The sequence below is a fragment of the Rhopilema esculentum genome, chromosome 11 (genome assembly GCF_057945365.1).
Source record: "Rhopilema esculentum isolate cy_ngs chromosome 11, ASM5794536v1, whole genome shotgun sequence".
In the NCBI taxonomy this organism is placed as follows: Eukaryota; Metazoa; Cnidaria; class Scyphozoa; order Rhizostomeae; family Rhizostomatidae; genus Rhopilema; species Rhopilema esculentum.
The window spans coordinates 13,469,234-13,483,295 of NC_142825.1; the positions used below are offsets into that span (position 1 = coordinate 13,469,234).

Below are 14,062 nucleotides of genomic sequence, written 5' to 3' on the forward strand. Positions count from 1 at the left end.
TTATTGATGGAATGAATTTGCTGATTTTTTTCTCCGAGTAAGAAATTTATATACATTTATATTAATATATTAATATATCAATTAATATAATAATATATTAATTAATATATTAATATATTAATATTTTAATATATTTCTTGTACATATAAATGTATATGTATTATTCAAATTTTGTGCACAGGGTAGATGTATTTTCATTGGCGAAAAACTGTCACTGGGAATGTGAAGAAATCAAGTAGTTGAAAGATAAAAAGAATAAGATATAGTGAATGTTGTTTTGTGTTTAAATCTTGCGATAAAAAATAGACATGAGGGAGATTATAGATTATTAAATGTTTTTGAATGTTGTGCAAAAAAGTAGTATTAAGCAATTGACAGAGCAATTATTGGTCTGTCACTCTGGCAAGCATAATCTCCTAAAAACTTCCGAAGACGTGTCAAGTTATTAGCCTGAAATTTATATCCATATGCAAGGCCTAACAGGACAAACCAAAACAATGTCAATATCGAACGTGTGCTATCACCATTACAAACATAAGTTACGGTTATATTACGCAGCTTTCAACTTTGAACTGCGATTTCGAGTACGAAAAGAGAAATAAATTAATTTCATTTACTCAGTATATATTTCTTATGATTACACTGCTTCCTGCATAAATAAATTTTGGAAACATGTCTTTAGTTAGATAAAAATGCAATGTGAGATAAATATGAGATAAACAGTCAAATGCACTAATGTATCTACGAACAATGAAATAGCCAAGGATATTTTAAAGTAGCTATGTCATGCAAATTAATTCCAAAAAACGATCCTTTTCCAAGAAAGATCTTCTTTTCTCCAAAGTATTCCTTTAGTTGTTGCCGCAAAAACTGGTTCCCCACCGACTTTGAATATATATGGATCAGAAGCTGATTGGGGTAATAGAGAAAGGGACAAACAGTTCAAAGAGGCTCTCATCTGAGGTTGATCTTTGGCTGATGTCCATTCAGTGTCCTCTATCTGGCTGTAAAGAGCAAACGGATAAGGAGATTTGACATATGACTTCCCTACTCGTTCTAACCCATAAAGAACTCTTCTCTCGACATCCATTCCTGTTACCGCTGAAATGTAAGGAATGGTTTTCCAAAACGTGTTGTTCTTTTCTCGTGAAAAACAAACTGCGGAGTTTCTGGTCATGTATGTTTTCCTTTGGTAGCAGAAAAAGAATTGCTGATTCACATCGTCATAAACCATACTGAATTCAGGAGACAGCAACCTCACTGACTTCACCCTGATATCTCTATTGTGGTTAATTTTGCATTTGAATGGCACATTCCTCTCTAAAGTCGAGTTCACAGTTCCATTGAATTTTGCCAAGTTGTTTTTATAGGCAAAATCAATGATGATATATCCGTTGCAGTTTTCTCCTCTTGATATAGTCTTTGGGTACTTTGCCTGAAGTATTATCGAGATTTCTTGCCTGTTAATCAGCCACATTGTATCAGTTTGAATCATAATAAATCCAGGCGTGGTTGTGTTTCTGGACGGGGGTAGACTGAAGCGACTTGTGTTGACGAATGCCAGTGATTTCAACTGAAGAAACTTGCTGTTGAAATAAATCATGAGAGTAACACCATAAGCATTTGAGTTGCTTTTTCCCAGCAAATGGGACACGGACAGATTAAGGTTGAAGAAGCTATCATCAGTCAGCGACTGGAAGTTTTGTTTTGTGATATTTAATTGAAGAATGCTTTTGTCGGGATGCAATCTTTTGATTTGAACTGGTGATGAGAACACAAGGATTCTATCATGACTTTCAGTGCTGATGACTGCCTGTCTTTCTCCTGAGGCTAGTTCTGCATCTAAGACCTGCAAAAAATTGTTTAATAACAATTCTGTATTCCAATTAATAGAATTGTTACGTTTGATCTATTTTTCTATCAAAAAGATTCATCAGGATCCTTCAATTTTAAATATTGCTGCTGGAAATGTAGATTGGCCTTTTGGACAGGATTGGTTAATGTCATACCCAAAACCCTTTGTAGTGTGCAGTATAAAAGGCTAGGGTTTCCCTAACTCAACCCCTGTAAGAATTTGGCAAATATTTTCAAAAGTAAAAAATGAAATATAAATAATATTATTTTTACACGATTTGCTAACCTTACATTCTTCTTTATTTCATATTTTATATTATTCTATATTTTAGATTTCTGAAAGTAACCCAATTTGTCTACGAATACCTCTGAAATTTGATTTTTCAAAATGCAATTTGTTTTTTTCTAATTATTTTTGTTCAAATTGTTTTCATATCTGTTTTGATTTTATAAAGTTTTAAAACTATACCGGATCACTTAAATATCACTTTTCTTTGTGAGTTTTTCATTATATACTCTTCCACTTTTTGTCTCCATCCTCTTAATTTTAAAACAATTATCATTATGCTAGCATTCATTTAAATTATAATTTGATCGTATGTTCATCAGACCAAACCTCTTCCTGCAACAAAATCTACTTCTTGATTGATTTACTACGAATATTTTCTTGGCTCATCAAATATCACTTAGTTAGAAAAATTGTTTATTGTGAAAATGATATAGGATTAGTTAGATATTTACCTTCCCAGAAATGTCAAGATTAAAAGCGTAATAATTTTCTTCAACGATATTAAATCGAAGAAATGCAACACTGTCAATTTTTTTGATCTTGTCTGTTACAAAATTATCGACACCTCTTTCTTTTTTGACTGTTCCATTATCAAACGTTGTCGATGCATTCATTTTGTCAAAGTGAAACAGGTCAAGTTTATTTGCAAGGCTTTTGTTACTGGATGCCGTTGATATTCCGATTGTTAAATTGTTCTTTATTGTTCCGAATGCAAGGACAGATCCTTTGAAATTATCATTTGTAGAAAAACTTGACGATGGTGACCAGTCAACACTCAAGAAACCTCTCGATATAGCACATCCATAAAGTTCTATTCTCAGACAAGTTACGTTAATATTGCTTAACCTAGCGGTGGGAACTACTCTTATCAATCTTGTTTTGAGACTACGAAACCAGTTAACACTTGTTTCAAGCATATTGCGTTCTCTTAATGCTGTAAACTCTAAAACTGAGTCTTGCTCGCTCTTGTAAAATTGCCAAATTATTCCATTTTTACTGTATTCAATTTTGAACTTTGTTACAGCATGTCCATTGCCAGAGCCGTGACTCTGAATCGCAACACCACTTAAAATCATCATAGTCCCGAGATCAACTTGCAAATATTCGGATACCGGAGTGTTCCTGTACGAACACCAACCGGGACCATAGTAATGCAACCTTGCTAAATGCGGTTCGTGACGGTTATCATTATTCCAGGTACTTTTTGCATAAAACCTAGAATCCGGTATTTTCCTAGTTCGTACTCCAAGTTCATTTGAGCAATCATCAATTCCATCTCGTTCATGAAATTTGTTGATGCTTATTTCAATACTTGAAGCTTCTGATCCTCCAATTTTGTTGACAGTTTTCTCCCAATTCTTCCTCGCCCGGCCTGTATAACAAACATATGCCAGAGACATATAATTACTTGGAACTGGTGAAGTTGCAAACGTTGCAGAAACACCAACCTTTTGCAACGCAAAGGCTAGATTGCTATCTATGTTTACCCCCTCCTTTGCTGTCATCATAAGTAATTTCCCTGAAGGAAGATTGTCCAGGAAATTGGCTAAAAGGTTTCTCGAGGCTGCATCTCCATACACATCGTACGCTTTTCTGTACTCGAACAAACCGCTTCGGTAATCAAAGAGAACCACATTGATACCACGTGTGTTCAAGCTGTATTGGCGGCCATTAACTATCACGTGACCTTTACTATTCCCGCAAGATGAGGGAGTCAAGCATGATTCAGAAATGACCTTTACTTTCTGTATGTCTAAAAAAGCAGACAAGACCAACATTAATTGATTTTTCTTGTAATAGCGGCAACAAATTAATGTTAAAATTTTCTAATTTTCTTATTTTCTAATTCACTCGAAATTTTCTAGCTTGATCATGTCAAAAAATGCAAAGTTATTATAATGAGCATATTTATGTTACCGTATTTGCAAAGGAACTGTCATATTTACTCTCTCTCCATTACTTACAAGTAACAAGTCTATTTTTATGATCTTCATGTCAGTTTTGTTAAGGAAGGGACCAAGGTGATAAAAAACATTGGTTCCAATTCTTTGATTGGCTGAGCGACAACAGTTCTCCATACCCCATTAGCCAATCAGAATTCAAGAATATGACAGCAAACATGACTCGCAGCCAGATTTAGGCTTATTTTGCACAATTTTACCAATATCCACTAAAAGTTAATAGTGTAAAATGCGTTTTTCAATCTTAAATATATGTAAGTTTTCATTAATTTAAAAGTGGAGAAATGGATTTTTGAAAATGGACCTAAATTCGCCATTATGACCGAACCTATGAAGTCACAGCCACGCCAATACAAAAAACCAAATATCTCAAACTGGCCACCGTGACACACCCTTTTATATGAGTCATTGCTAGCTGACATACCATACATTACAGCAAAGATATAGCCCAAAACGTCTAAAAATGGCACATTTTCAACTTTGGGACAACGGCGGTTTTTTATAATATCATCAAAGAGTAAATTTTCTCAAAAAGTTTTGCGTTATCTTTCAGCAAATTGGGCCTAAATCTAACTGCGAGGCACGTTTGTTGTCATATTCTTGAATTATGATGGAGAACTTTTTTCGTTCAGCCAATCAAAGATTTGGAACCTATGCTTGTCATAAAGCAGAGCTCTGCCAAAGAAAACGATGGGAAGAATTTAGGAGATAATGTTAAGTTTGATGATTGTGTTCGAATCATCAAACAATCATTTCGAAATCAACTGATAATGTCCACTCGAACACAGATGATGTCACATGAGCATTATAAAGAAAAATCGTATAGATTTTGTCAGTAGTACAATACCTAACAAGCTTGCAGAAAGGAAGTAAATAAATTCAAAAGTAAAGAGCACAGAAGCGGTAAATGGGAAACGAAGAATAGAAAACAAAGAACTAAAAAAGCGCAAAATTCTAGAAGGTTTGATTAGTAAAGAGGAAATAATCAGTAGAAAATAGATTTTGGCAGTTGAAGTATATAAATGACAACATTCTAGGTATTAAAAAACATTGTATTAGATCAAATTTAGGCCGTTAAATTTTTGCGTCGCGAGTGTATTCCTATATATCAGTTATAACAGTAGACACAAGCGAAAAAACTAGAGACCGCTACTGATATCCTTCCAACGCAGAAATGCAAAAAGTCCAAGTGATAAACTAGCAACGAAACGTCGCAAACAAAGATCTAAACGCCTAAATGAATTGTGAGCCGCGGAGACCATGTAATAAGAGCAAAAAAAACATGGCTAGGGAATCCAATGAAACTAAACTCTGAAAAACCAACAAGGAAAGCCCTTAAAGAATATCTTAGGAAAGTGTAAAAGCAACAAAGAAAGCCAAAAATAACCAAGATGCAGACAATAAATAAGACAAGACCTCCAAAAAATTGACATCAAGATAGACCTCTCCCAAGGAAAACAAACATCAACCAAAATATTGGAGTTGATGAAAAGCAGAAATGAATGGTGCAAAACTGTAAAGTGCGTTGTGAAGTACTTTAGCATATAACAATTTAGGAGTAGCATACGAGATTGGAAAATCGGTAGGAGGGATGACTTGCTGGACAAAGTTAATAAAATTGGCAAAAATACTTGAATAGGGTTAACAATAGGGAGTATTGGTGTCTCGTACAATGTCTCAAGGACTCATGGGATACTATCTCTGAATCTGTGAAAGCAACGTTTATGGTAAATTTCATAAAAGTTTGAGCGATCAGAAACACGACGCCGATAAAAAGCGGTTGTAAGGTTGCAGTTGTTGATGAAGCAAATGGCCTTGGATTTTGATTTAATACGGATTTGAATGTGGGTTTGGAATGGTTGCCCTTTCTGCTTGCGTTCGGCATTTGAACTGATCAATTCGTTTTAAAAACCGTTACATTGTCTATAACTCACAACATTTTATGAACAGAGACAGGCAGGAGAATACACGTAACAGGTAATTCAATAAGAGTACCTTTATCATCGTGGAAGTAAAATCTCAAACGGTCTTCATCAGTACAACTATTGTTATGTAGTTGAAGCAAAACGCCATAAGGATGAATACAGCTATTGCTTCCCTGCTGCAATAGTGAATTTTGGTTCAGTTTGTAAATTGTTTCTGGAGACTCACAGTCGTCTGTCAGTCGCATATATGAGCTTGAGAAAATAACACATTTGCCGGTTTCAACGTGCCTCAAATGGTAATTATTCACATACTCAAAACGATCACAAGCAAATGGATTCATCAGTTTGATCAAGTTCTCTGCAGAGTTATAAACCCAACATAGTTCACCAAAGTGCCGGATGATATAGTAGGCTATCTTTCTGAAGTAGAATTTGTTGGTGTTTCCATCGCAGCCTGGTTTCAGGACAACTGCAGTATTAATTGCAGGATCAGCATCTCCAGTTTCTGGATGCAAACATTTGTTGGAGACAAGATGCCGAATCACTCGATTGCTTTCATCATATTGGAACAAACTGCTTGTACCACTGCACTGGCTTGACAAAGACAAAAAGCTTCCATCGCTTGTGGCATTAACAGTGATGCATTTCTTTGTTGGTATATGGATGAGTCTTGCTCCTCCCTGCCATTCTAACTTTTCTCGGCAAAGTCGACCGTAAACCAGCACCTGACGTACCTCATCGTACTCTACGCACTTCCCATGAAAATGACGAATGTAATATGTCTTTGATATTTCAAACTGTCTGCTTTCGACAATTTGACACCCTATCACGGAAGATAGCATCAACGAGAAGAACGAGCGAAAAATTAAGTATGTCTCCATCGTGTACCTAGCAGCGTAGCAAATGCATTGATATGCATCCCTTAAGCTACCGCTACAAAGAAATACATTTTCTATTTGTAACAAGCAAATTTTGACATTAATACTGTTGCAGGTTTCAAATTACTTTTTGTCTTTCGGCATCATTTTAATACCCTGTTATTATTTACTGTTTGTCAATGCTGATTTCAGTTCTGGGATTTTTATTAAGCATGATTCATTATCAATTTAATGTTTAATCACTGGTGGATTCGTTGCTTAGGAAATATATAAAAATATTATAGCCAACTACAAAATAATAAAGCGTTGAATACAAGCCGCCGTTATATTTGATATGCTATATCTCAGGAAAAAGGTTCATGCTGGTAACAACAGCTTGTTATATTGTAACTTTAATCTCTTGCCTAAAATAGAGCAGTCCTTGTTTGCTACAACTACCTTGTATGAAGAAAAAATTCTTTGAAGATTAATTCTTTGAAGATCTGCAAAGTCAAGAGGATAGCCTCTACATACTTTATTGAATATCAAAAAATAGCCAATGGAAAGGTTCTATTTAACATTTTTCATGACAAACTTTTTTTACATCTCTACTTTTTACATTTTTTTACGCATCTTTTTTTGACAACACCTCAGGAGGGACCATTATTAAAACAAGGTTGTATGACCTTTCCAATGCAGTCCCCGGCATTTCTAACCTGGATTGTTTCTAGGCTATGTTGTTAGTTTCTACCGGTAAAATTGATATATCTTTGATTATAACACCTATCTTTGATCAATTTTGAGGTTTCATTGATTTTGATGGCAAAATCATGCAGACATATAATGGAACATTGTTTGTCTTTCATCTTTACTATGTTCAATTGTCTTGTCTTGAATAGACTGTTTTTCTCTTTGTCGACAAAAGTTTTACTTTTTTACGTTGTGATGTTCTTGATCTTGCTGATTCTTTCTGTGAGGTGATTGTGTGGGGTTATACCACACTCCATTATTTTGCTTCCTTGAAAAAAGAGTCATGCTCAATGAATGAAAATGGGCATGGTAAATTAATATTAAGATAACACGATTGCTAATCCTTATCATGGTAAAAGATTAGCAAAACTCTCCTGATGGCTGTTGTTCTCCTCTTATACCTATCCTGTCCTGGAATCTGTATCACAGCAGTATCAATGTCTGCACATGTCCCGTGCATTATCGACAGCATAATGTTAGTTTACTAGAAACAATTGTCTGTCAACTGTAACTTTTGTAAAGTTATCAAAATCAAATTGCTGCATGCTGCATACTGTTCAAGCAGAGAAATCATGATGGAATTAGGTAACCCAATAGCCCAATAGGGAGAATAAAGTTAAAAAAAGGGGAATATTTTTTGTCCACAATACGAAGAAAGTACATAAGACTATCATGTTTATACACCATTGCAGTGCTACAATTATTGTCTTCGCAATCAAGGCTGCAAGCCTAATTGGTTTCTTTCTATAAAAAGAGAGCTACTCAAATAAGAATTACTGTAAACTTTTTTTCAAGATACTTACTATAAAATTGTACGTATATCTTTTCTGTATAAAGACTGTGTTTCTGGAGAAATGGACAGGAATTTTGCAACATATGTGGTATGTAAGAAGGTAGACTAAACACATTCCTGTTCAATCTTACGTTTTTAGCGTAACTCTTACGTAATTTCGATGATTTTCAAGTCTTTCAGCGTATGTTAAAAATCTTACAATTTATCTTTATCTTCGATGTGTTCTTAAAACATGAACTACAATGCATTATGTTTGATTTAGTTATATGAAACATTTCGAAAGCGATATATTCAAATTCACGAGAATGTGCTTGCTAGACAGCGAGCTGATTCGTTATATTCTGACAAAGTATAAACATTTGAAACTGAAAGACACTCACTCGTCATCGTTATTTTTTTGAATGAAATGGACTTAGTTTTGTTCTTTCAATGAACGGTAAAAACTCTAAACTTTACTGTTTCTGATTATGCAATTTTCATAATGATTCATAATTCCTTTTGTCATTTACATTACATCAAATTTTCATTTTTTTTGCCACAAAACAAGTCTATGAATGACAAGAAATACGGCAGGGATTAGTTTAAGGAATACGGCAGGAATTTTATTGACGAAGAAAAATAAGTAAATTTGCTGTTAGAGTGCATACGTAGGCCTCCACCACTCACATAAAACATTTTAGTAAGAAGAAAGTCATAAATAGACAGAGCGACTATTGATTTATGATTCGATCAAATCGGCAAATTATGATAATAATAGTCAAACTAAATTATTAGTAGTTATATAGTAGTTCCCCTACGAAGCTTGCCAGTGGCCCTACGGTAGAGTATGCAGATTATTAACCTCGATTTGAAAAAAATTGGCTCCGCACTGGTCACGTGATGAAAAATTACTGGCACTCTTGTGATTATCGCTAGAAAGGGGGTCGCCTGAGATAGAAAAGGGGTAGAGGCTTCCTTAAAAATTACACCTTAAAAATTTCCCCTTTCCGACATGGTGTCTCTTTTTGCTCAAACTTTTTCAACTAAACAAAGTAAAGTAACACAATTAAAAATTGGAATAAAGGTTTTTTTTATTGTGTGAATAATTACAGTGTTTTTTACCCTTTATATATTTACGCAACTTGGAGGAGTAAACTGCAAAAATAATATTCTCAGTGACAGGACTCTGATTTTTGTGTTTTCAGTTCCAGACTTTACTTTGAATCACTGCCTGCGTGGCTGTTGCAAGCAATCGAGCAAGGTAACCAGCAGTCAGGGTTGGGGAACTGCAGTCTGTCTTCCATAGATAAAATAAAATGCTTATTGTCGTCGTGTTTATACTTTGCAGTTGCATGCATAGAGAATGTAGAACTATGCCTCACAATATGATTAGTCTCACAATATGACTAGTCTCACAATATGACTATTTGTTAAAGCAGACAAAGCACGTCATTCAAACCGACAAACAAGTAGTTAGCCTGCATGCAGACTTTACAAAGAGAAACGAATGTAAAGCCCTGGTAAAACAACTAAATACTTTGCTAAACATTTTACTCAATTTTTGCTTACTGAAATTCAGCGAAGTTTAGCGAGGATAGCAAAACGTGACTAAACTTTTCACTCAACTTCACTCGACCTTTTTAACTTTGAGCTGTGCAGGACACTGTGGGGTTGTAGGGGATCTTGCATAGGTATTTTTTCACGTTTGTTTTGTTGTTCTGCTAAGACTTCATGTATGACTCATCGATAACAAAGGTGACTATTAAAGAAGACACAGTAGCGTACAAGGAGATGAAGCAAATGAGGAAGGCATTCTAGAGATTGTGGGTCATGTAGAGACAAGGAAAATGATAAAAACCCCCCTTTTTTTACAGCTACGGTGCCTGTGCTAGCACAACAAATATTTAATTAGTGGAAAAACGACAAAACATTCGCTAAACAGCACTAAACAACGCTAAAAATTTTTGACCATAAATAAACTTTGCTCAGCGACACTCAACACGACTAAATAACATTATACAGGGTGGCAAAACGAATAAACTTTCCAATAAACAATTCATTAACTAAAGTTGAGAGAAATGTTCAGTGAAATGTTTAGTCGTTTTGCCAGGGCTTAATATCAGCTAAACATATCCAGGTCGCCAGCAATTCGCTAGGGAATAGTCTTTTTTGCAATCTTTTATTTTAGACACAATCGCTTCGATTTGAATTTCAATTATTTATACTCAATAATGCTCGAAATGGATACCGACAGGATAGTGGTGAATGTCTCGCATGATCAAACTGATTCATAACTAGCATGCAAAGATATCCCCAAAGCCATACGATGAATGAGGCACTGCTATGATTCGTTGTGAAACGTTAAAAGACATCTCATTGGCTCTAGAGACAAAGAGTTCTGCATAAGGCAATTGTCTTGCGAAGTAAGCAGGTCCCTAGAAAATCTGCGACGTTGCGCAAGCTGGACGGAGGCTAGCACGTATTTGGTCCACAGCCGCGCTCCTGTAAGGACATGACCTTTTAAACTTTTGTATAAACAATAAAATATTTCCTGTTTTCCAATACTGTTCATAGCAAACCTGCAAATTTCTCGACAAGTTGTACTGTATTCCTTGCATTGCAAAATCGAGCCGGACATTTAATTCTGCTACAGAAACGGATGAAACGGTAATCTGAAGCTAAAATATCAAAAACAGCCTCTTGGCCAAAAAATGAGATGTTCTATGTACTTCAATTAGTGTCGTGCGATTTCTTCGACATTTCGGTTCGAGAGGTTGGCCAATGTTTTGAGAGGAAGACGATTCTCTTCAAGCATTCATTAGAGAACCTAAATTTTTGTTCATATTAAAGACTTGGAAGGTCTACTACAATTAGCAAAATTTTTGGCTTTACGGTTTCATGGGATTTCTCTTCCTGCCAAAATTCAAGGGAAAATTAAACAGCTTATTTTTATCAACGCTCCCCAAAATTTCCATGAATTAAATCCTTCGGAAGTACACAAGTGGAAGGTATTGAAAACTTAACGGGGAGTGATTGCAATATTTTTTTACCAAAACGGAACATACAATGACTCAACATCATTGTTTAATTGAACATCGACGAAGTAAATTTGTAGACAGAGACTCAAAACACGAATAATACTGTTACTTATCATAAACTAATAAATGTGATTTGTTTTTGTTACTTTCAGAATTTAGCCCCCCGATGCCTTAAGAGAGACTCATCAAATATACTTTATCGTACAAGCAATACAGTTTTATAATGGCCTATTTCAGAAGCTCTTTGTTTACGTTTGTGGCTGTCATTATTCTCTAGGTTTTCTCTAGGTCTAGTCGCTATTTAGATCGATCATTAGGTTGACCATTTTTAAAAATTGGGGCTACTCTGGCAATTTTCCAGCTATCAGGAAAACAACCAGTAGCAATTGAAAGATTGAAAATATCGCAAAGAGATTCAGAGATAACAGAGATTCAGAGATAGAAATGCCATCAGTACCACAACCTTTTGAGGTTTTGAAGTTGTCTAAAACTTTACCTAACTGGAGGGTGACAATAACGTGGAACTTAAGTTTGGTTTTTTATGGATTTTCATCATAATCATTCTCAAGAACAGGGTTTTTGCTGGTAATTTGTCAGAAACACGCCTGTTTCGTGTCGGGGCATGTTTTTCCAGAATAAGCGAGAAAATGTTTGTCCATTTGCTCACTGCAACATCGACATCATCTGTATTCCGCACGATGCCTCTCCAGTCTACCGCTAAAAGATGGTTTACAAACTGAGTCTGATCAAAGTTCTTCATTTGGATTGTAGAAATATTTTTATGTTGTTTTTGGACGCACCAGGAAATTCTCTAACACAAAAAACCAAGTAATGATCGCTGAGGGAGGATTTTTGTATTCCAAAGGTTACTATATTACATTTGCTTGTCGTAGCTATATGATCTATTAGAGTAGCGGTGGCCAGTGTCTTACGAGAAGGTCCTTCAATTAATTGATGAAAGCCAAATAGATAATATATTTCCAGCAGACGTAGAGAATGAGCTGGAAGGTCATTTTAGACTTCCTCTTTGGAATATGTCGGCAGAAAATTGCAATCGGAATATGTCACCTAGAAGAATCGTTTCCTTGTCCTCCCTATCAAGAAATTGTAGACATTCTTCTATCTGATCGAAGGTCTCACCACTTACAATAGAAGATCTTTGCCAAGCCAGAACAAAGAAAGGAGCAGCTCGAACTTGTTTGATCTCGACGCATAAGAGCTCAAAGAAAGATTTAGGAACATCCTCTCGTACAGTAGATTTGGCTAAAAGAGTGTCTTTGAGATAAACTGCAACACCAATCCCCTTATGATCACGATCACGATTACACCTTTTGATAGTATATCCTTCGATATTCACTAAACAATCACCTATAGAATTATCAAGCTTGGTCTCATTTCTTGCAAGAACGTGAATCCCCAATTGGTTTACAAGCATTTGTATTTCTTCTATCTGCAGGAAAAGGCTATTCACATTTAAAGATTCAATCATGCATCAAATTTAAAGTCGTCTAAGATCTTTATTGTTTTTCTGTCAATGCGTTCATAGTCGCAGCAGGATGTCAGCATTCTAGAGGTTTCGAGTCGCTTTCTTCTGTCCATTCTCTTCTTCTTTGATGAAACTGTCATCAAACACCATTATCCACTATCAAACTCAAGGGACAGAGTCTTGAAATCGTCCGTTTATTCTCCTTTGCTCATACTTCACTTGAACTACTTGAACATGTCCATCGCTTCCTGGAAAGACTTTTACTACACGCCCCAATGGCCAATTTTCTCTTGGGGTATATGGTGATGTTATCAACATAACATAATTCACCGTAAATCGCCTCGTTCTTTGTCCCATTTACGGCGCGGAGATAAAGATGACAACCTCTCTTTCATCTATTGCTTCCAAAAGTGACGTACTAGCTTTTGCAATCTTCTCCATCGTCTTGAAGGATGGTAATATTCGGTGTCGACCGACTCTGGGGCAAATTTTCCACCAGCTTGTCCAAATAAGAAATGGCTAGGAGTTAAAGGTAGGTCATTCTTGATATCAGCACTTTGAAACGTCAATGGTCTTGTATTCAATAGATTTTCCGCACCTGTGAAGGCTCTATGATGCTCCTCGTCTGTTATGTCTGCTTTTCCGAGGATAGCAGTTACTGCACTTTTTGCTGCTTTGATCGTAGTTTCGAAGACCCCTCCCAGGTTTGATGCTAAAGGAGCATTGAAGTACCATGTGATCCCTTTGATAACAACTGAAGTTTCAATTTTATCTCTATCCAAGTGGCTAATTAGATCTTGCAACTCCTTGTTGCCACCAACAAAATTTGTACCATTATCCGACAATACTTCGCTTGGTAATCCCCGTCTGTTTACCATTCTGTAGAATGCGTTAAGAAATGAATTGGTGTTCAGCCCATATTTTAGTTCCAAATTTACTGCCCTTGATAGTAAGCATGCAAATAAACACAAGTGCCTCTTGACTTGTTTCTCGTCCTTGTTTGGTGATGTACGGTCCTGCAAAGTCCAATTCTTGCAAATGCATGTAATGGTCCTTTGAGACGAAACGGTGGTAATGGAGCCATTAGTTGATTTGCGGATGTTGCCTTTTTTACTTTGCAGTGGTTGCAT

The 14,062-nt window shown here is 35.8% G+C and overlaps 2 protein-coding genes across 2 annotated transcripts; both read right to left on the reverse strand.

Annotated features, from left to right (window-relative positions):
* On the reverse strand, positions 1–7,119 carry LOC148959030 (uncharacterized). The gene is made up of 3 exons (XM_089111404.1): positions 6,100–7,119; positions 2,596–3,896; positions 1–1,849 (listed from the first exon to the last, which is right to left on the reverse strand). Exons 1-3 carry the CDS (start codon positions 6,908–6,910, stop codon positions 794–796), a joined length of 3,168 nt encoding a protein of 1,055 aa, XP_088967530.1. The 5' UTR covers positions 6,911–7,119; the 3' UTR covers positions 1–793.
* Positions 7,120–13,327: 6,208 nt separating this feature from the next.
* Positions 13,328–14,062, reverse strand: LOC148959031 (uncharacterized). The gene has a single exon (XM_089111430.1). The coding sequence runs from the start codon at positions 14,060–14,062 to the stop codon at positions 13,328–13,330; it is 735 nt and encodes a 244-aa protein (XP_088967556.1).